The sequence below is a fragment of the Strix aluco genome, chromosome 16 (genome assembly GCF_031877795.1).
Source record: "Strix aluco isolate bStrAlu1 chromosome 16, bStrAlu1.hap1, whole genome shotgun sequence".
In the NCBI taxonomy this organism is placed as follows: Eukaryota; Metazoa; Chordata; class Aves; order Strigiformes; family Strigidae; genus Strix; species Strix aluco.
The window spans coordinates 1,967,593-1,991,085 of record NC_133946.1 but is presented as its reverse complement, the minus strand read 5'-3'; the positions used below and the strand labels follow the sequence as shown (position 1 = coordinate 1,991,085).

Below are 23,493 nucleotides of genomic sequence, written 5' to 3'. Positions count from 1 at the left end.
TTGATACAATGCAGCTGGATAAGTGAGCAGTCAACTCTGTTGTTCGGGCTTTGTTTTCATGTTTCAAATTAAAAACAAAAAAACCCCAAGCAATTAATGGGAAACATTAAAATGTAAGAATGCAACAGCTTTTAAACATACGGGAGCTTTCATCTGAGCAAGAATTTTCCCTGGAAAAGATTGAGGTGAGCTCACAACTTTCAATCAAAGATCTATTTCCAAAAAACTTAGTTGAGTTTGGTTAACGTTATCACATAATAGGTGGATTTACACAACTTTAGAGACTGGCTTTACTAGAATGAATTATTGATGTCTTACTTTCATAAGTGAATGACTTGCAACAACCAGCATACAGTACATTTCACCACTTCAAGCTCTGCAGACTTAATGCAGCTCTGGGAAAGCGAGCTGAATTCTTTCTCTGAATTGCACATCAATGAAAACAAGACTGTAAAGAATACAGTTACTTTGGAAATGGATCAGTCTTAAAAATGTTAAAAACAGTTTCTGTACCTGAACCCCATCGATAATTTATGTGGCCTTATAACTGTTTTTCCTGTTTCCATAAGTTTTTCTCTTCCCTGCTAATTGACAGAAGCTGAACATCTATTTCAGTGGAGCTCTGCCAGTTTATACAAGCTGAGGATGTGGCCCATATTTTTAAAAAGGGAGGTCCTTTCCACTGTTTTGCCATCTGCCAAGCTCTACTTTAAGCTAATTAAATAACATCAAGTTCTAGCAGGCGTTTTCAGGCCATTAGAGTTTTCCATTTCTGGACCACTAAAGGTACCTAGCAAGTCTAAGCCATAGATTCAAAGGTGCTGACAATGCTAAATGCCTTTTTAAAAGTCAGAAAATATCCTGAGAGTTTGGACACTCTGTGGTTTCCATCCAAAGTGAGTCTGTGTAAGATCTGTGAATGTGAGCAAACAATCTTACACGCTCAGAGTTACTGGGGGATTGCCTTCAAGTGTCTTGTGGTTTCAACTGCGTCGGTTGCTAAGTCGGACAGGAATGGACAAACCTGTGCAATGCCCCCTGGTAGACCGAAGGGTGCAGACAGCTTGCTCCTGATAGACAGCGAGGCTATTTACCACGTTGATTTGATCCCCCCTTCAGCAGCCCTCGTACTACCAACCTTGCCTACCCCTGGGTCCAGCGCCTCCATGAGTTGTCTGACCCACCGCCTCCACCCGCCCCCAGCCCCCGGCTTCCTCACAGCACCCTGTGGCCAAAGCGCTGGCCGTGGAGGTGTGCAGCAGCAACTGCCCTCTGGGGAAAAGAAAAGAATCTTATTTACCTTCTACTCTACAGCTACGAATGTAACAAACACCGAATGTCTGAGAGATACCTAAATGAAGTTAACTCCATGTAACCATGGATTTCCTATCATTTGTAGCATTTTCTTTCCCTCTCTGCTATTCATATGATAAACCCACTTATGCTACTGGTCTTAAAACAGACTGTAAACAGCCAGAGCAGAGATTGTCTCATCTTGTGTGCACAAGATCTACTACAATGGAGCCTTTATCCTGCCTGCAGACTGTCAGCACTGCTATAATTCAAATACTACTAATAATGATAGCGAATGTGGAATAGTATGAACGAGACATTAACATGAACAGAGAATAACTCTCTATCAACCAGAAGCTCTGTAGGAATAATGGAGTACACCAGCAATACTGGCAGAGTTTGCACGCATCCTGCTTTTTATCCTGAAAGAGCCCAAAACACCTTCTTCAAATCTATGGAAAGACTGTTTCAAACCCATCATAGTGAATGAAGCCTTTTTATCAAGATGCAGCAGCCCCACATGCCATTTGGGGCTAAAAAGGAGAATGACCTTTGCCAGCTGAAGCTGTAACTGGAAAAGGGAAGGGAGGCCACTGCGTACTGGCATGACTGAACGACAAGCTCTGTCTTCTGGTCTGCCTAGGATAAAATGAGAGTTACCCCCGTCTAAATCAGCCTCTCATCCAACAAACCAAGCATTAAAAAGCAAAATACCCAGAAACCAGGAAAACGGTACTTCTCACATAGCCTCTCATGCCAGGAGCATCCTGGTTTCAGGACACAGACAGACATAAATGTCAGATTAAGACACCATTAAGATTTCACTGTCATTTCAATGACACACACCTTCAAGTAAGCCTCTATAGAGGTGTGTGCATATGTGGACACACCTCTGTATAAAGTTCAAACGCAATTTAAGTACGTCATCCTACACTGCCAAAGTCATATTAGTACAAATCCATGCCTATTGTAACTGAGTCATAAGTACATGGCAGATATTTTAACACCACTTTAATGGCTAATATAAATAAGCCTAAATCTCCAGCATACTTTGATTTATATGACCACAATAGCTCTTCTCCTTCCCTTCCTCATTAATTTATCATATGGAACCAACAGCCACAGATTTCCCTTGAAATGATGTTAACGTAAAGGAAAATGAATAGGACTACAACGTTCAATACAGCTGACCAGTGTACAGTGACATCCTCTTAATGAACAAGTTGAAGCTGCCTGAAATGGCCCGGGTTTGGAGGGAGGCAAGTTTCCTCACAGACCTGGATGAAGGTCTGTGCCTGCAAGGCTCATAGGCTTGAGACTGTGTAACAGGCAAGGGAACACTGTGTAGAGTAGGCTGCAAGACACTGTAAAATGGCCCAGAAGTAAAGCAGTATTTCAAAATGCACAGTATTCCTGGCAAGTCACATGCTTTAAAACTGGATGTAAATCATTGCAAACTTCAACTTTTGTTTCCACAGAACTTTTAAAATGTTTTTGCTTTCACACACAGGGCTCTGTTCAGCATCTTGCTGCCATGGTGTTTTTCTATCTTGACAATTCACTTCCGTGAGCAGGCATGCAGCCAACTCAAATGAGACTCAACGCAGTGAAAAGCCCTTCAGGTAAACAGTGTGATAAGCTAAACTGCAAAAACGAGACAATGTTTTTGGACTATGAGGCAGTTGCTATGGAGACGGTTGCTAATTAACTGCATTCAGCCAAGAGAACAAAGGGTTTAAGGGCAGACAGGACTCTGTATCTTAGAGTGAGCAATGCATAACGTCTTATGCAATCTGCACATCTATCATATCTGGAATACCTGAGCCTTTGCTTAGGTTGCAAAATACCTCAAGAAATGACAACGAAGTGGTTTATTCCTTTAAATTTGAACTAATTTTTAGGTAATTAATAATCTATCAGTATTTTAAAAACAAACAAAATCCATACTTAGAAGTCACAGGTATCATGAATCAATGCATCAAGTCAGGACTGTATTAAACACTGAAATGATTTATGTTCATTCAGAGTTTCTGCTTTCACAATGTTTTGGGTTTGCGTGGCAAGGTTTTGGTAGTGGTGGTGGGGGCCTACAGGGGTGGTTTCTGTGAGAAGCTGCTAGAAGCTTCCCCCATGTCCAACAGAGCCAACACCAGCCAGCTCCAAGATGGACCCACCACTGGCCAAGGCCGAGCCCATCAGCGATGGTGGTAGTGCCTCTGGGATAATGTATTGAAGAAAGGGGGAAAGACCTGCTGCACAACAGCAATTGCAGCTGGGAGAGAGGAGTGAGAATATGTGAGAGCAACAACTCTGCAGCCACCAAGGTGAGTGAGGCAGGAGGAGGAGGAGGTGCTCCAGGGCCGGAGCAGAGATTCCCCTGCAGCCCCTGGTGCAGCCCCTGGTGAGGCAGCTGTGCCCTGCACCCAGGGAGGCCCACGGGGGAGCAGAGACCCACCTGCAGCCCGGGGGGGACCCCACGCCAGAGCAGGGGGATGTGCCCGAAGGAGGCAGTGACCCTGTGGGAAGCCCACGCTGAGCAGGCTCCTGGCAGGAGCTGTGGCCCCATGGAGAGAGGAGCCCACGCTGGAGCAGGTTCTTGGCGGGACTTGTGACCCCACGGGGGACCCACGCTGGAGCAGCCTGTGCCTGAAAGGCTGCACCGGTGGGAGGGACCCACGCTGGAGCAGTTCAGGAAGATCTGCAGCCTGTGGGAAGGACCCACATTGGAGAAGTTTGTGGAGGACTGTCTCCTGTGGGAGGGACCCACGCTGGAGCAGGGGACGAGTGTCAGGAGTCCTGCCCTGAGGAGGAAGGAGCAACAGAAACAACGGGTGATGAACTGACCGCAACCTCCATTCCTGCCCCGCTGCACTGCTGGAGGAGAAGAGGTAGAGAAAATCAGGGGTAAAGTTAAGCCCAGAAAGAAGGGAGGGGTGGGGGAAAGGTGTTTTAAGATTTAGTTTTATTTCTCATGATCCTACTCTGACTTGATTGGTAATAAACTAAACTAATTTCCCCAAGTCAAGTCTGTTTTGCCTGTGCTGGTAATTGGTGACTGATCTCTCCCTGTCCTTATCTTGACCCATGAGCCTTTTGTTATATTTTCTCTTCCGTGTCCAGTTGAGGAGGGTATTGCTAGAACAGCTTTGGTGGGCACCTGGAATCCAGCCAGGGTCAACCCACCACACACAGCTAATAAAAATGCCATTGAAAAATCACCTTATACTCTCTTGCATCTTAAAAATTATTAGCTTACAATTCTTGGAAATCTTAGAACAATTAATTCTTCAATTCCTTCCTAACCAACGTTCTTACAAACATACCTTGGACCTAAATACTGTATTTACATTAAAATGGTTATTCTGAACAGACATCAAAATACATTCCTTTTAAAGGGCTTATATTTCCAGATAGCTCTGTATTATGATTCTTTACTATTTCTACAATGCACTGTAGGCCTACAATACTCTAGAAAAAACATAAACTTGTCAGAAGTGACATAAATCCCAGGGCAGCATAGTTCCAGCCAATGGAGTCCCCATGTGTTACTGGGGAAACTGCCCACGTGCACAGCAGCCCCCTGCAAACCCAAGGGCCAGGGCATTCACCGAGACCTGATGAGCCTCACCAGTGAGCGAGAGCTGCACGGGCTGTGCTCAGGCCAGACCATGCACCTCTGTACACTATATGGGCAGATTCTAACTCACTTTTCAGATGAAGACTTTAAAAGTGGACCTCTTTTCCTAAGTGAAAGCTGAGAAAAGCAGTAAAGAGCCAGTTGCTTATTAGAAAGCCCCTTGCATTAGGATGAAAAGCCAATGGATGAAATACATCTGTGCTAACACAAGATTTCTTTAGGTCTGGTTAAATAAGGCAACGTTTTTCCTTTTTAAGTCATTAAATACATGATTTAAATAAAAACAAAACAGGGAGTATTTTTTAAAATTATTTAGATATTGTTAGGATTTAAAGGGTCACAATCAACATTGAAGTTAAGTCCTTACTAAGGGGAATGGGATGAGTTCACGCCTCATCTGAGGGTATTACTTCAGCAAAGCTTGCTGCACACTGAACAAGCAGTACATTAATTTACTACATGAAGGCCTAAGGTCAGAGGTTTTTTTGACATTTTAAATTATGAGGCATCTGCAAACAGATCCTAAATCTGAATTGCACATGGATTTTCCACACCAGCCAATTCAGATTGCCCCTAGACATCCCCTCCAGCATTAATCACTCACCCACACTACTGTAGTTCATATTTCTTTTACAGAAACAGAGGTCTGCAAGATTCTTAAACTCTTGCCTAGAAAATAGAAATTATTACTTATGTGGCAAACTAAGTTTTAAACATAAGGGACCCAATTCTGCCTTCACTTACACTGCCATAAATCTCTAACAACTCCATTAGATTTATAACAGTGTAACTGAGGAGGAAATTGAACCCAAGATATTTTCTAAATCGGTAATTAAATAGCAGAATTTTAGCTTGGCACAGAGTAAAGACCTCTTAGATTACGTCTTTGGATAAGGCTACATACTTTTTTGTTCCTTGAATAATGATGTTATGAACAAATTAAATCATCTTATTTTCACCAGCCTCTATATTACTGTGTACATCATCTCATGGAGCATCAACATGGGGCTAAATATTGCCTCATTTTCCCATCCACTTTCTCTCTCTTGTCCATATAAATGGACAAAAGACTCTTTATAGCTGTCCATTATTTGTACATGGTATACAGCACCTCAAGGACCTTTTCTTGTTTGGTTTCAAAGAACTACTATATTAAACAAATGTCTAATAATAATAAAATGGCATTTAGCCAACTCCCTTATTAGAGGTGTGCAAGGCATCCTGCGGTCACATTATGCAGAGACTGTACTTTTTGGAAGATGCAGCCTGCTCTCCCAGCGCACAGGATGTGGTGCAGGAAACCTGGTTTTGACACAGTAGCCCTAAGCTCCCCAAGGGTCACTGGATAAACTGTGAAAGGGGCCTCTTCAGCATTAAAACATAGATACACTGGGGGTAAGAGGACTCAATTCCCAGCTCTGCTATAAAACTCTTGATGACATCAGACAAGTTATTTAATCTCTCTAGACTTCTTTTCTTCATCGGGGTAAAGGCAGCTAGTAAAACATCCTCTCTTGTAATTTTAATAGAAGTGGGTTTTCTCATGGCTATTTTACCTCATTTTTAGCTTTTCTCAGTATTTCCAGTTCTAATGCATCTTTCCTATTATTTCCCACTTTTCTAACCTCCTATGCCAGAGTCCACGCTGTCTCCACCAGCTCTGTACATGTCACACTTGCAGAGGTCAGTGGAAGTCAGAAACTTAGGACAACTGCTACCAAATGGGGGCTGAGAGAGATCAATAGCCTCTGGGGTGGCCAGGCCAGGCCAAAGGGTTTTCTGAACTGTCCCACCTCCTAAGGACACTCCTCTGGCAACCCAGCTATACAGCTCCAATAGCCTTCTTTCACAGCCTCACAGGATGGAAAATTCTGCAGGTGGCTCCTCCGTACGCTATCCCTTACAATAATTCTCCTCAGCACTTTCACAGCCTCTGGTGATTAGACTTCCTATAGCTAAAAATACACCAAGTAGTCTAAGTATGTAACAGACAATATGTGCCTGCATAACTCACCTATCTAAATATATGGCTCCATACCTATCTAATAACTACAAATATGAATCATAATATTTCTTTGCAGATAGCTCTCACAGTAGGTTGCATTCAGTCACCAAAGCAAAGAAGGAAGGTCCCAGTCAAGAGGTGGCCAATTCATTGTGAGTAGACCTCGTTGTTGAGATCTCTTACATACATTTTAATTGGCTGGAAGGGAACACATTATATGCACACACACACATATATTTGCACATATATGTGTGTGCATATAGGTACGTAGCTATTAATAAGCACTTATTTCACCACTAATTGTACTAAAAGGTTTATTGCTGGTAGTCTATCCAAGGAAGAACTAAACAAATTAAAATGCAATTCTTGTTCAAAGACTTAAATGCTGAAGTTACCAGATCACATGAAGGTACCTGTTAAAATGATTCAAAGACTACTTTCACTATGGAAAATTATTTTACTACTTATCTACAGTTGTCAACTATACCTATAAACAACAGTAAACCTGTTGTCTCCGACCACCTGGAATTGGAACTGTTTGGGTTAACATTTTATTTTTCTCAATGTCTAAGACAGTAGTGTTACCTGTTAGTTTAGGAGTAAAACTGATGCTGAATCCAAGTGGCTGAAGATGCTTTCTTCATCTGCGTTCCCTACTCACTTGCCTTGCTAGCATGACATAAAAGACAGTGATTTCTATTTAAGTAATCCTTTTCTTTTCCAAGCTAACCAAACACCAGTTGATGTTAAGGTCTAAGTAAGCAAAAGTGAAGCAGCTTCAGGCAAATAAGCTTGAAATGTTTTAGCTGAGCTGCAATGATTAGGCATGCTGAAAAACCATTTCTTTCCTTATCTGTAAATGTAGTATAATCTACCTCACCTACTTCCACACAGATTACCGGAATATGCTTTCTAACACCCCCAGGCACATATTCTGTGCTGCTGTCCCCAAAACTATTAGACATCAAGCCTGATACTGTTGCCTACAGACAAACCAAGATTCAGCCCAAGCCAGATCCATCGCTTCCTGTTAGGTCCTCTGTCTATCCCCTCCAAAGAGGGCAATCAAACAAGGAATTGGGTTGATAATCTGATCTTTTTTGATGGCTCATACACATGGTAACCTCTGGCAATCTTACTGCTCCCTTACAAAGGCAGGCCAGATTTTGTGCTAACTTCAGTTCTGTGCCAAGTTCCTAAATTCTATCAGATTGTATGGGTGCAAGACAGCCTGATCTCTGGATTTCTCTTTTGTTTTTTGCTTTTCTTTCTTTTTTAAACAAGACAGAAAGGATATCTCAGTAAAAGCTTGAAATCTGCCTACATCCAGGAAAATGCTCAGTAGGCTTGACCTAGTTGGAGATGGCTGTTGTAGGAAGGCTGTAATTAAGCAGTTGCAATAGTGACACTGACTTTGCTCACCAGAGAATGCGCGTGTTGACCACAGTTTCTATTAACAGTGCTTATTTGAGTCCTCTGTAGGTAAAATTGTAATAGTGTTTGACTGGCATCCCGGCAACTCCCATGGTGTGCAATGCTTTCTCAGGGTTTCAATTTCCTTGTGAATTTGGGATGCATTGTTGACCCTTTTACAATAGGTCTAACAAGCCATGCTACTTCCATATGTTTAAAAGAGCATTCATGAGATGGAGGTAGCACATTTATGTTCATCTCTCTCCTCCTTCCCCAATTTGTATTATTTTTGCTTACAAAAACATGTCCTTTAATCATCCAATGTAAAAATTTTAGTATGACTAGAACAAAACCAGAAAAGCTTCAGAGGAGCCTTTTTCTATTAGCTAAACCATTACTTTGAATGAAAGTCTGTAAACTGTTAATCCATTAGTGTTCAATTCCTTAAACTATATGGTCAGGCTAAAATCATCTGGAAGCCCAGACTCTGAAGTGTTTCTCTCTGATGCTCCAGACCAAATGTCCCACATTAAATTGTTTGTAGGATAGGAAAATATTCATACAATGGTATGACTACTACTTCTCAAGGGCATTACAAAAAAAAAATCCTGCATGCATCTGTGAGGAAATCCCTGTAAGACACAGTTAAGATACATATTAATTTTGAATAGCATGGCCCTCGGGGAATTGTGTAAGACTCATGTCACAACCACTGCAGCATTTACTCTCCAACAGTTAGCTCGGGCTCACTCCTGTGAGGTGTGGGGGGGAAATAAGCCTACTTCTCAGGAGACTGCATGTCCCCAGAAAACCAAAGATGCTGTAAAAAGTTCTTTGTGCTGCCACTGCTCTTTGTTCCCTGTAGTGTTATTTGTGATCACACCCACACTGAGCAAATCCACTAGGGGAGAGGGAGAACATTAGGATGAAGTTTCCCTCCCAATGTGGTTCAGATGCCTGGCTTTCACCACTCATCTCACTGGCCCCAGCACGGCCTGGCTTGAAGAGCCAGCTAGGAGTGTCCAATTCCAGCAGCTCTTGGATGCTGGTGAGAGCCATGGTGATGGTGCTGACTGTGGTGGTGCTGCTGGTGGTTAAGGGGTCAATTTTTGGTCAATTTTTTTCTGTCACTGGTCATGTAAGATGCTCTCTGAGCTGTCCGAGTCTCTCTCTTTATAAAAACAACAGTTTCTATGTTTACTTACCTCTTCTGCTTCCATAAGGATGCCCAGAACAGGGGTGTCTAACATGAATATAACTCACCTTCCACATCGCCGCATAAGCACTTTACTGGGGATGTGGGTCAGTGGGCTGCTGCTATGATTGTGTGAGATAATTCAACTGGTGTTTGAAGTGGGTAAGAAAGGAGACACTTCTACCATAATCTCATACTGGTCTCACAAAGAGGAATCCAAACCTGACAGGCCATCATAACCCCCAAGAGCATATGGGCCTTACTTGTCTAACTCAAGTTGTCCCCAGGTTGTCTGAACCAGAAGGTGTTCACCCTAACATGCTTCTAGGAGGGATACAAGTTCTGCAAGGAATTAGGTCAAATAAATAAGTACATTTTCTTTTATGCTATCTACATGCAGGATTTTCAATTATCTTGATCTCTCGGTCAACCTACTAACACACTACATCAGTCTGATCAAGGCTGTTTTAACTACCTCCTCATGCGACAACGCTATTTCTTAAGGCTGCAAAACTATGCTTTCTGCAATTACAGGATCACAAGTTCATCTTGTGAAATCAGTGCTGGAAGAAAAATGAGCTAATATAAATCATACTAGACAATCACCTAAACGTATCCTGGATGTTCCAGTGAGGTTGCATCACTTCAGTGCTCTCATGCTAACATGCGTCATTTCTAAACAAGGGGAACAATGTCATAAAGGAAAAACATCCTCTTACTCTGTTTAGTATAGCCATTTGAATAGGATTGGCCATTAAATGACTCTTAAAGTGGTCAAATGTCTGATCTGAACCCATCCTTGAAGCTTCCACTTAGTTCCAGGCAAGAACTAACGTTGCTAGTAACTCGTCTATACAAGGGTAAACACTGGAAGATGTGGGCAGCAGCCATACAGTTTACTTGACATTGTTTCCCACAAACAGGCTATAAACAACTTTCTGTGAGTTGTTCTTCATATGGATGACTGAAGAGAACATATTTAGTAGAGAGAGGATGAAAACCAAAGTGCTAAAAAGCACTTCCAAAGGATGCCCTCCTCTTTTTGATGCACAATTTTTCAGTAAAACTTTCTAGTATGACTTCCCATTTCCTTTAGAATACATCATTCTCCTGATCCAACACAGTCAAATGGAGCACTTGATCACTGTGCCATGTATGACCTTACACAAACATTACTCACAGTTTCAGATGTGGTGCTTCCCACTGCCTGCTCCCCAGGTAGCAGATGATACCCTTATCATGCACAACTCTTACAGTCCCATTTAGATTTTCTCTTGAGGATGACAGTTTATGGCAGAGGAAAAAAACCTGAAGATTCTCTGTCTCGTTAAGACTCCACCACTTTATCCCAAACCATTGACAATTTACTCTTGAAAGCCCAAAAAGAAAGATTAAACCCTGTTCCTCCATATTTCAGAAATCCTCAACGAGTAAGCCCCATACCATTGATTTCTAATGCGAGCAGGGCCTATTGCTCAGCTCACAAAACCAGATTTCCTTCTTGGAAGCGCAGCATGGTGATGTTGCAAGAACATCACCAGATTGCAAAAACATTTATAGGCAGATTTGTTCATAAACTGAGTAATTTAAGTAGTAACTTTTCAGACAGACGCTGTATCTTTGGGACCTTTGTTTTCTTCACTTTTAACTGATTGCTCAGCACACCCTTGCAGGCTGCCCTCATGCATGCACTGTGTGCCATGATGTAATACAGTGAGCAATCACAGGATTGCAAGAATGTTTCTAGACAGATTTGTTTACAATCTAAGAAACCCAAATAGTAACTTTCATAATAGCAGTCCTATCTCTAGTGCATTTTGTGTATGTTGCTGTGAGACCAAAAAGAAAAAATAAAAAAAATACAAGAGTGTATCTTTGTACAATGATTGCAATAACAGATGAATAAACATGCAACCTGATACTTCACATCTGGTATTTCATCACTCCAAATACCTTATTCGCATTCAAATATATTTAATACTTGTGGAAACTTTATAAGGTAGTCATGTCTTTATAGAAGCAGTAACTTGCATGGAACTTTTAAAATTAAAAGCAATAGTAAAAATAATTTGTAACATGTTCTTGTACTCTTCATAAAGCTAGTTACCTTGCAGTTTCCTAATACAAACCCAGAAAGACACCTAATAATAGCAGTTACCTACCGAATCACACAAGCTTACAGAATAGGATTTCTTTTGTCGATATATTAGTTCGAAGTTCAATCTTAATATTCAATTTATACAAGGTGCTTTGGAAATGAAGACTATTATTACTCATCGTGCAAAAATCCTATCATCCGAGCAGAAATTTTTATGAAAGTATCATTTTCCCTTTACTGTTGTGGTAATGCAGGCCAGGAGATTTTATGCATGACCTAATAAACATATACAACAGTTTTGAAAGGCTGCTATGCACCTTCTCACGTTAATTAGTACTCATTCTTCTCTGTAAAACAACTAAACATGCTACAAAACTTCCTTTTTAAACAATCATGAATACACTCTTAAGTAGTTCTGTTGCAGAGATGCAAATCATGATGACTAATTTAATTCATAATTGAAGACCTGTTTACAGGTCTCAAAAATTAAGATCAAACTATTTTCTTGTCTTAAAGGCAAAAGCCACCTTTGCTACCTTGAGGCTAAATTAGCAATGCTGATAGTAACATGACTGAAGGCATCATTACAATTGCTAGCAACTTATGTTACTTTGGCATTGTCCCTAGAGCTGCACTAAAGCTACATCTTGCTATAGCTAAATTAAAAAAAAAAAAAAAAAAAAAAAAAGATTACAACACGCACACAGGGCCAAATCCATTCCCGTGGTAACTCCAGTGACTTCAGTGTTACACCAGGGATAAAAGTAGGGCTGCATTTCACAGCAGCTTTCATTCTTGTAATCTTTTCCAAAACACTCTCCCAGGAGCAAAGACAAGCACAGGCAAATATCCTGCCAATAAGTGAGTTCACAGGAATTGCTACAAGTAACTAAACTGTCAGCGGTAAAAGACCAACAATTGGAACAAAGTACAAATACAGGACAGCCAATGCCCTCTAATGGGCTAGAGTTTTACTATGTGCTGGATAAACACGGACACAGAAATTCACAGGAATTGATCTCCGAGAGGGGATGCAAATTATAGGGTGTCCCGCTTCGTATTAGTGGATGATATTTATGTTTTATCAATACTTCTTTTGAAATTGTACAGATAAAAAAAATTCTTACCAATACCTTGCAAGACAAATGAAAATGGGTCTAAGAGTCAAGCCTTTCCTCCATGGGCTATGTTCAACTGCTTCTACAAAGAGTGTAAGCATCAATTTATAGATCTGTTCCTCTATCCTCCTTCAAGCTTCTGTATTTATTCCCTCACCTTTTCTTTTTTTTTTTTTTATTTACTACTAGTCAATACTTACTAGGAGCAAAACCAACACAACCACACAAGCAGATGCACAGAGGAAAGGGGAAAAGGAGTGACAGACAGTGCTCTCCCGCAGAAATCTTATCACCAGTCCCTTGGCCTTACAGCGCACTCCCTTTCTCTCAAGAATTTCCTGGAATCTGCTCCTCTGAACCAAAAAAAAAAAAGTCTCTTTGCTTCCTACCCAGTCATTTCCTATAGATTTAAAAACAAGAGTTTCGTTAAGTTTTTGTTTTGTTTTCTGAGGATTTCTTCAAGGAGCCATAACTCTGTACTGGTGGCAGGGTCAGCAGCAGCCTGAAATGCTCCTGATCTCCTACAGGTCTTTGGAAGGACTTTGTCCTTACAGCCTGAAGATGCCCCAGGGCCAAAAAAAAAAGTCAAGACACCCCCTTCCCCCTCCCCAGCCACGGGGCCCTGCGACCCTTTTCTGTGGGGGTAGGATTGAAATTCTTTTGTTCTCGTCCTCCTCTAGTGCTGTAAGTTACTTTTTTGGGAAGGCAAAGAGAGAGGAAAACGCCCTCCCCCCTTCCCTTCCCTCCTTCGTCCAAGATCACAGCTGTAGAGGAACAGCTGAAGCGGTTCAGGCTGCCCAGAGAGGTCACAGATGTCCCTCGGTACCACTGAGGCGGCTCTGCCAGCGTGAGCCCGCCGCTGCTGCCCAGGCAGCCCCACAGGCAGGCGCCCCTCGGCCACCCACCCCGCATGCACCCCAGATTTCCAGCCCCCCAGTCCTGTTCGAGCAATCCTCCAGGTCCTCCCAAGTCAACCAACCGGAAGCCTCTACACAGCCCTCCTGGAAACGCCGCTCTTGACGATTTTAGACCACCACAAAGAGCAGTGAAGAAGCTCTGGCGTCTGCTTACACGAATGTTGCAAAGCTCTCATTAAATCAAAGGCAGAGACTTAAAATATTTCTTCAAGCAAAATCTCTGCTCTTCTCGAAGTCTCTCTCCAAAGATAAAAAACTACAATTGCTTAACTTAATCCACACAGAGTGATTATTATATTGGCCTCTGTAAAGATTATATTTGTTCTAGTGCCTATATCTAAAGGTAATTTCAGTTAGAAAATGAAATGGTGCTCTCTTGACCTTTTGTCTTACATGGTTCATGAATTACTGACACATTACAATATTCCCCAACACTATGGAAGCTTAGAGATATTGCAATCTCTCTCTTGTAAGTGAAATAAACTTGGTATGCCACTAAAAGGCATTAAATTATTTTCATTATGCCACACAGAATCTAAAACACTTACACTGTTTTGATTTCAAAATCCTTGGAGAACAATTATGCTCTCAGGGCCATAAGACTCTATTAGAAAGTCCTCAGAAACCTAGCATGGTTTCAATAAATCCTCAAACACTACAAAGCAGTTACTCAGCTTGAAGAATGAAAACATGAGTTCATCCACTGCAAAGTCACAATGTAAATTCTGCTCATACGGTACCCTGCACTTCCTAACACAGTTTTTTCTTCCCAATCAGAGCAACGCTTCAAGTCAAGTTTTCAGCATCAAACATGCATACCTCCCCTTTTGATTGAAAATAAACAATTTTTGATTTAGGGTGAGTGCAAATATGATATGTGCGTATATGCTTATGGTATGACTAGCTAGCAGTATTAATCAGTAATTAGATATATAGATGCATAAATAGTTTTATACATATATAATTAAACAACTGTTAACATTCAGGATTGGGGAACCATTAAATTAAAACAGTGATTGTCAAAATGAATGGATAAATATGTTAACTTCCTTAATTTATATAATGGCACAAAGAATGCTTCAAAACACCAAAAATCAGATTTCAGGGGTGATTAGTTGTAGGGATCCCGATTTTAAAAAAATGCAGCCCCCCCGCCATTTTGCCTGATGAGGCTGTTCAAGCCTAAGTAGAGCTTTTGAGCATAAATACACAATAAGCTTGTTTGTATGTACATGCTTACGTCCTCCTAGAAAGAGCACAACCTTCTAATTAAGCAAATCATCTCCCCTTTCCAAAAGAAAATAACACCACTGAAACGCAATCAAAACAGGCAGAAACGGGCAAAGAGGACAAGAGAAATTATATTTCCCCGCGCAGGGAGAGAAGTGGAGGGGGGAAAGAGAGAGGGGGGGAAAAAAAAAAAGCAAACACCCAGGCAGGAAACCGGGGCCCGGCAACTTTCTGCCAAGGGCAGCTGAGATGCTTCTTCCCGACTCTCTTTTCCCAGACGCGGCGTTTCGCGTGGCCGCCGGGGTCACATGGCAGCTGCGGGGGGAGGCGGGGCCCGGGGGGGCCGCCGGCAGCAACAGTGTCCCCGTTTCCATGACCTCGGGGGGGCGCGGGGGCACAGCTGGTGGCAGCTGCAGCACCATCTGCTCGGGCCCTGGGCCGGGCCGGGCCGCCCCCCCGCACAGCCCGGCCAGGTAGCGGCGAGGGCCGCGCCGCCCCCCCGGCCTCGCCCCCCGGTCTCCCGCGGGCCCCGCAGCCAGAGCCAGGGCTCCGGAGTTTGCAAAACGGGAAAGAAGTAAAGGGCCGGAGCGAGAGAGCTCGGGCGAGCCGGCCGAGAGCTAGAGAGCCCCGGATGGTGCGGGGGGGGATCAGTACCCCTCCGCGGAGCGTGTATTTATGGAATGCTGTCAGCGTGTCACCTGATTTATAGCATTTGCAAGGAGGGAAGGGGGAAGGGAAAAGAAAGAAAAAAAAAAGAAGAAGAAAAGAATGGCACAAAAGCACACCCAACTTGCCTCTTTCAACAAGAGACTTCTGAATGCAACAAGAACTTTATCACTTTGCAATTTAATATTGTATATTGGGCCACGTGATCATGTAGACTGTATTTCCCATTTTCCTCTCTTCACAATTTATTGAAAAATAAAGAAAAATCCTCACTTTTTTTTATGCTCAAGAAGTGACACATTTAAAAGCTTCTTTTAAACATACCCATTCAGCCACAGCATAGCATTCATTAAAGACACAATTCTGCATCAATATTGCTTCCCAGTGCCAGTGGTGAAGGGACTGTCCTGGACAGTCCTGAGCAACACATCAGCCCAGCTGAGCACCGTCAACATCATGGATTTTTTCAAGATTTACTCCAAAAGTACCAAAATCAGAGCCGGGGACTTTGTGTAAAAGCAAGCTGGGCTTTACAGTTCTCACTGGGATAATTATTTCCAAAGGCTAAATGTGTACCACTTACCATACATTTTGCCTTCATCTGATAAGATGATTTTCCTCCTCCCACATGGTGGATAGATAGCTAGAGCCTCCTGAAAGCTCTGTTCAATGTCAGGGCTCCAGACACCTTCTGCATCATTGTCAATAGGTTTATCTGCAGAATCACTCATTCTTTCAATATCTTCGGCAGGACTCTCGCTGCCGCTCCAGCTGCTGGGCTCAATGGTGATGGCTGGGGTCTCCAAGCCTAAGCCTGGAGTCTTAAAGGAAATAAACCTACAAAACAAACAAACAAACAACCCCAAAGGCATTAAAGACATGGAACTTCAGGCAAATATTTCTGTCTACTTCTGATACTAAATTAGCAGCAGCTGAGCAATAATGGCAATAACACGAGCATGGGAAGCACCCAGGAAAAGTAAAAAAATTAATAACCATTCTACCTCAAATCAGCAGAGGTGGAACAATAAGGTTGTCAGAAAAGGAACTCTTTATCACATTTGCTGTGTGTGATTACATGAAGGCATAGAGCATCAGGTTATTTTTCACAGATGGCCAAAGTGGGTCTTAATACTGGGGAAAACTGCAGCACATGACACATTTCATTTGGCTGAAGACTGGCACCCTTAAAATAACAAGCCAGATCCTCAGGCAGGGGTAAATCAGCATACTTCCACTGGCTGGGAGGGAAGCACACCAATTTATGCCACAGCAATCACCAGAGCCTAAAACCACTTAAACCTAAAAACAAAAGCAAAAACTATTGTTCACATTCATCCGGATGTCAGTGGAGTAAATGGAATTACACTAGTGATGACACAGCTCAATGTGATTAACTGGAAAAGGCTGTAATTTTCAGATCTTACCCAAATAAATAATACAATCAGAATCTGAGCTACATACAAACGGAAATCTTTAAAATGATAACACCAGAGAAAGGAATTCCAAGGAAAGATGAATGCTTTCCCTGTTTTAAAAGGCCTCTGTCACAGAACCACAGCAGAACAAAAATTACAAGCTTCAAGTTGCTGAATCAATTTAATAAGAAATAATTTAATATAGCTGCACCTGCTCACACCACCAGAGCTGCAGATCTGTCAGTGTTCCTTTTATATTTTTTGAGAGAAATACAACTCTGCTATAAAGACTTGCTCCAGGCAAAAAAGCTGCTATACCAGACCAAATTCACCTCTGGTGTAATTCTTCGGAAAGTCAGTGAAATAACACCAGGAACAGATTTGGCTCAACATGTCTAGGCACAATGCAGTTTTATTTTGAAAAACGAAGAAGTTTGGTGACTCTAACTGATCTAAATGGATGGGAGTGTTCAAACATGCATGCATGAACTGCACACGCACTTAAAAATCCAGTTAGTTGGCTAAACACTCGAAAAACCCTAAACTATAACATTCTTATTCTGCTGGGGGAGATGAAAGCAGGCCCTTTCCACGCGTGGAAGAAAGGGGCTTCCCCTTCTGCACACCTCCATCCTCACCCTGATACGCATCTCAGTGGGGTCTCAGTACGTCATAAAATAACAGGTGAAAAGTGGCAGAACAGCATTCACCCCATGGAGAAAAAAGGGGAGGCTGTACTTTGGAAGCCGTGACAGCTCTGATGAAACACCTTTGGGCTGGAGAACTCCCTGAAAGAAGAAATATTTACAGCAGCTCTCACCCGAACTAACCAATCAACCAATCACTAGAGATAACCAAAACCTGATAGTCCGGTCCCTCGGAGGCTACAGAGCCTTGCAAAAAAAAAAAAAAAAAAAAAACAGAGCTGAAACTGAGGAAACTGGGAGTAGTTTCTCAGTCTCGCTAACCAACGTTACCGGTCTGACGTCCAAAGTATGGGGTATTTCCACTGCTCCAGGCTCTAACAAAAGAGCTCAGAGGGATCAGTGCATGTGAAATGGACTCCTCCAAGAACTTTAGTTTTCTTACTTGCATGTCTGTCTCTACAAAGAGGTATTTCTTACCTTTGTATTAGTTTGAACATTTCTGAACAGCTTATGAAAATGTTAGTGCCAACCCACCAGTAATCTCAAGGCTAATCAGTGTCTCGAACGCCTTTTAATAACTGATAATGAGGGACCAGATGGATTCACAGGGAACCACACACAAATGATAAGTGGGTGGGAAGTCTGGCTAAATACACTACTTATTGTCTGGGAAATCCAAAAGGTACAAAATTTTTAAAGTCTCATCACAAAAAGGGAGATGTAAACGTTTGCAGAATAGTGAAACATCACTCTTCATAATTCTCAGAAGGCTGAAAGTTTGATTCAACCCTTGCAAGATTTGAACCTTGTAGGCAAGATTTAGCCAAAACAAACACAGCAATACTGGAAAAGAACTGACAAAAACAATCATGTCCACTTAAGCCTTCAACTACAGGGGGATTTTTAGGTAAACGAGAGGTAATTGAATGTTGACTGGGATAATTAGGGGGGTTTCAGTTTTACTGCCACAGTGCAGGGAAAAAGGGCTACTGGAGATTTTATTGGCCTCACATGATCGAGGCCACGGTTTAGTATTTCACCAGAAGACAACACCGAGTGGGACTGTTTACTGGGTCAGTTCTTCACAGGTGACTCAGGGAGGAAATCCTTCCCTCCCTGATCCTAGTCATGACGGCATGCAACGCACAGCACAGCCACGGGCATCTTTCGCTCAGCCCAACCACTCTCTGCTTACAAAATGTGCCACAGTCATAGCCTCGAGTCTTATTATCGTCCTATAAACCAGCCCTTGTTATTACATTATGCTGAAATAATAATTAAAATGCACACAAGGAAAACAGAGAGGCTCTAAAGTAATTAATGTTACTTGATATTCATGTTAGATCTTGCACTGTGTTTACTGGTGAATTTTCACTACTGTGCGATCTCCCTTCCCATTCCTTTTTACCTACTTGGATATCATCTTGAGCCATAGTAGTTACTATTACAGCCTCTAAAATGTAAGACAACCAAGTGTTTCTTCCAGAACATCTGTACAATCGGGGTGAGGAACAACCTGCTGGAAAAAAAACCTCTCGTACTAAAGGTTGCTTTTAGTGATTTCCATTTTGGTGAATGTTGACAGTGCAGATCAAGCTAGAGGACGAAGGAGCAAAAAACCTTGTATCACAACCACTAACTGGCTCCCTCTTCTTTCAGGAAAACAATGAGCTGCTCTGTTCATCACTTGAAGCTCAGCTCTATGTATCAAAAGGCAATTCCACCTTCTTAGCTTGAATTCTAAGGACCTAACTGTGATGAAAAATTTCAGACCTGTTATGCTCGAGTTCCAGGCGATTATAAGAAATAATACAAGCTGTTAATAGATGAGCTTTGTTGCACATTTCTAATGAGCTGTAAATCTCATGTGAAAAATGTGGATTTACAGTCCAATTTACATATTAAAAAATAGAAATAAATAAAACAGAGCCTTCCTTATATTAGCAAACTCCAAATCTTACAATATGAACTTTCAGTGGAGGAAGAGTTAATCTCCTGGAGGCAATAAACCCCACCCCCCCCCCCCCCACCCTCCCCAAAAGCAGAGCTTACACACATGACAGATCAAGTTGAAGAGTTCTGTATTTGCTTTTTATCATGTTAACTTTTAGAGAACCAATTTTTTGCTTGTACTTTCTGTTAACACAATTCAAATACCTCAGTGCTGCCCAGAAAACCAACCAAAAAACCCCCCAAACCAAAGCCAGATTTTGTCTAACCTTTTGGTACTTTCTAAGATTGCTTCAAGCACACTGCTGCAGTTTAGGAGGTCTCTCTTCAGTTTCCCTTTTAACACCAGTCTCTCTCTCTCTCTTACATATTTCAAGACAGCTCCCCCTGTGCATAAAGCTCTTTCAGTTGCAAACCTGAATGCATCTTTTTTGCAGTTGATTTCTACTCTCTCCAGTTAACTCGATTTTAAGACACTTTTTCTATGCGTGTGCCTCCTCCAAACACAATGTTACATTTAGCAATGGCAAAACTATTAGGGACAAATACTGGATTTTATAAAACCTTTTTATAGCAAATCCACTCAATACAGCTTCATGAGGCACAAGATATGACTTATTTTCATTACATTCACTTGGTAGGGTAACTTGAAAAGTTATTTTAAAAACTCAGAGACACAAGGATAGCTATTGTCAGAGCTGATCAACCAATGGATTTAACTAAAACCAAATGATAGTCTGCAACATCTTGTCAAGGGAATGATTTCTTTGCTTGCATAAAACATTCTCTTATGCCTTCACTTTATGAGCAATGCAAACCTGGACTTGCCCAGAAAGTTGCTGCTCACAGACCAACAACTGAGATCAATAGCTCTTCACAGGAGTGTGAGACAAGTGCAGATTTAAGGCCTTGATATGTTTCATATCCTTCAATACTTGCACAATGAACTAACATGGAAACATTGTCTTTCAAGAGTCATCAGAGCTGAACCTTATTTTTACAGTATCTTGCAAAATTTAAACCAATTTCTCTGCTTCTTCAATTAATTTACTTTCTTGAATTTCAGTGTACAGGTGCCTTCACTGAGGTATCACATAACCACTGGAAGAGAATTAATACTCTGCAGGTATTGGTGCAGGAACACAAGAAAGACTAAGAACATGTCTTGATTCTGAGAGATGTCAGAAAAAAATGATTATGTCTGCCCAGTCTTCTAAGCTGTCTGCTTGAACTGGATCAAGTGTAGGTATTTTTGAGATAATCTGCAGTGGCATTTGCAGGTGAGAAAGCAACAGTGTTGTTATCCACACTGATCTTCTGGCTATGAATGGCTGCAGAAGGCTACCAAATAATTCTTACAACCAGACCAATATTTCTAAAACAGGTCTTTCAGACAAATCTTAATTCTTGAGGTAAAGATTTCAAGTGTTGAAGTGATAAATTACACTTTTAAGAATACATCTTATTTTTAGTTTGCGAACAACTTCATCTTAGCCTGTTACATAAAAACAATGGGACCAAGAATCCAACAAGCTCTTTTTATAAACATCAAGACAATAATGAGCAGATGAGTAAAAACCAACTAATTCTAAATTTGCAGATGGCAAATTTTCTCTCAAAGCTTGAAAAGCTACAGGCCCATGGGATTTTCCTTCTGCTTTGTTCAGCAGTGCAAATCCACAGCTGGAGCACTAAGGCTCTGGAGAGAATCCAGAGGAAGAAAGTTATCAGATCTAGAAAACATGACCTACCAGGAAAGGAATTAGGTTTGTTTAAAATTTAGAGAAGACTGATGTGAGAAGATAACCACTTTCAAATAAGGAAAAGGTAACAGCAAAGCAGAGAAGCAGCTCTTGGCCATTTCTACCAAGGATAGGACAAGAAGCAAAGAACTTAAGTTGCAGCAAGAAAACCGTAGGTTGGGCATTTGTAAGACTGTTCTGACCCTACAAACAGTCACACACCAGAAGTGATCAGTCTGGGGTACTGGGGAACTGCTGGGGGGAGAGAGGTTGTTATGAACAGGTGACAAACACTTCTCAGGAATGATGCAGGTATGCTTAGCCCTCTCTGAGGTAATGAACTAGATGATGCCATGAGACTCAGCAGCCAAGATAGAATGTAAAACGCCTCAACAGAGGAGAACTTGCAGTGGGAGCACATCCTTAACTGGGCATGGGGGAATGCCCAAGAGGCTTCACAGATGTCCTAGTGACCAGACAGCTTTGTCAGCTGCAGGACAGAAATCCAGAGGAAACCAGGCTTCCTAACACCAATGCCTGTGGAGCTACCTGCTCCTTTGCTCTGCATGGTTTCCTTGCACAGCCGCTGGGCAGTCTGCTGCATGAGCATCACTGGCAAAAGCCACCTGTGAAGTAGCTCACCAAGACAGGCAGGATGGGGAGGGAGAGCAAACCACCAGGCTCCTTCTCCTGTTGGTGCTCTCTGTAGGAGTTTTGGGAGATGAGGCTCCTTCATCCCCAGCCACCCCGTTCTTCTTCCAAATGTCTGTCAAATGCCCGATCCCCCATATCACATCCATATTTCTTAAGCTCTTTCTGCACTGATTAAAGTAAATATGGAATTGGTGGAAAGCTTGAATTTTACTAGGATTTATGTTTTTACTTTGCCAGTAAAAGTATCTTTGAGGTGTTTATGCAAGTCAAGCAATATACTCCAGCCTTTAAAAAAAATTACTTTTTTATTTAAAAAACAATTCATACGCTGGATGTTGTAGCTGTGATGTGTAAGCCTGTATGGATTTTTCTGACTCTTTGAGGCGTTCAAATGGCATTACTTTCAGAAAAACACTATATATATATTCAAGCCATTTTATATGTAATTTAGTTTTATGAGGAAATGATATAACACAGTACAAAGAATAAAAATGCAAATAATTTACAGAGCGTCCAATGGTGAAATAATTAGCTTAAAATGACTCTATATTGTATTGTTGTTACAAGGTCTAATTATCATCAATTATTCCCTCTAAGAAGAAAGAACACCAGGAGAGAGAAGCAGCCCATTTCTAGGATAAAGTATTCCTTTAAAACTCAGTCAGACTAATTCAGCCATTCACTTTTGCCATTGAAATGAAAAACTCATGCAGTTTTTCTCTGACTGCATGAACACTTCAGGGAGAAATTCTGATGCTGTGCTTTTTTGGCAACCAAATAGTTGCATGTAAGGATGCTTCCATGTACTTTCTATCATTCATATAAACTAGTTCTGTTCTCCTAGGATTGAAGTTACTATTTCTCGCTTGAGATTCAACTATTTACTAACTACAAGCTATCTAGTCCAGATTTCTCTTTGGGATCTGTGGAAGAATAACATGATCGGTTCATCTACAGCTACAGAGCACCTGTGAAAAGCATCACACTGGTTCTTTCTGAAGCAAGTGCATTATGTAGTGAGTGAATTCAAGAGTTACTTTCTTCCCTTCAACTACCGCACTCAGAGTACGCATAAAAGTAGCAGGAAGACAGACAGTGCCATGCCAGTGTGTAAAATACCAAAAGCATGTAACTAAACGTTAGTAAAGTGATAGTTTCCTTCAAATATAACTCTGTACCCTGCTCATCTGAGATGATTTACACGTGTATTTTCACTAAGTGTGAGGAAACTTACTGAACAAAGAATGACTTAGATCTGCAAGAGTAGGCAGCATATAGGCCTAAATGTGAAATTAGGATTATACGAACTATTTCTATAAAGAAACAATGCATTCTCCTTGAATTGCTCTTTTTTTACTTACAGAAACAGATTACTCAGCAAAGAGTGGGCTGATGTTAATACATGGGAATTCTTCCCTTTGCAAACAGTTTTCTTCTCTCTGCACTCTTTATGCAACTGAAAAGAATATTTTGTACCACTCTGAGGGCCCCATTTAATTTTTTTCAAACA

General features: G+C 41.6%; 1 protein-coding gene across 4 annotated transcripts in view; it reads right to left on the bottom strand.

The window, feature by feature from the left end:
• The window catches only part of TEAD1 (TEA domain transcription factor 1), a 163,550-nt gene that overhangs the window by 91,921 nt on the left and 48,136 nt on the right, over window positions 1-23,493 (bottom strand). For all 4 annotated transcript variants that reach the window (XM_074842024.1, XM_074842027.1, XM_074842026.1 and 1 more), the window contains exon 3: window positions 16,156-16,409. In XM_074842024.1, coding sequence (XP_074698125.1) covers window positions 16,156-16,303 — 148 coding nt within the window. In that variant the 5' untranslated portion in view covers window positions 16,304-16,409. The remainder of the gene's footprint in view (window positions 1-16,155; window positions 16,410-23,493) is intronic.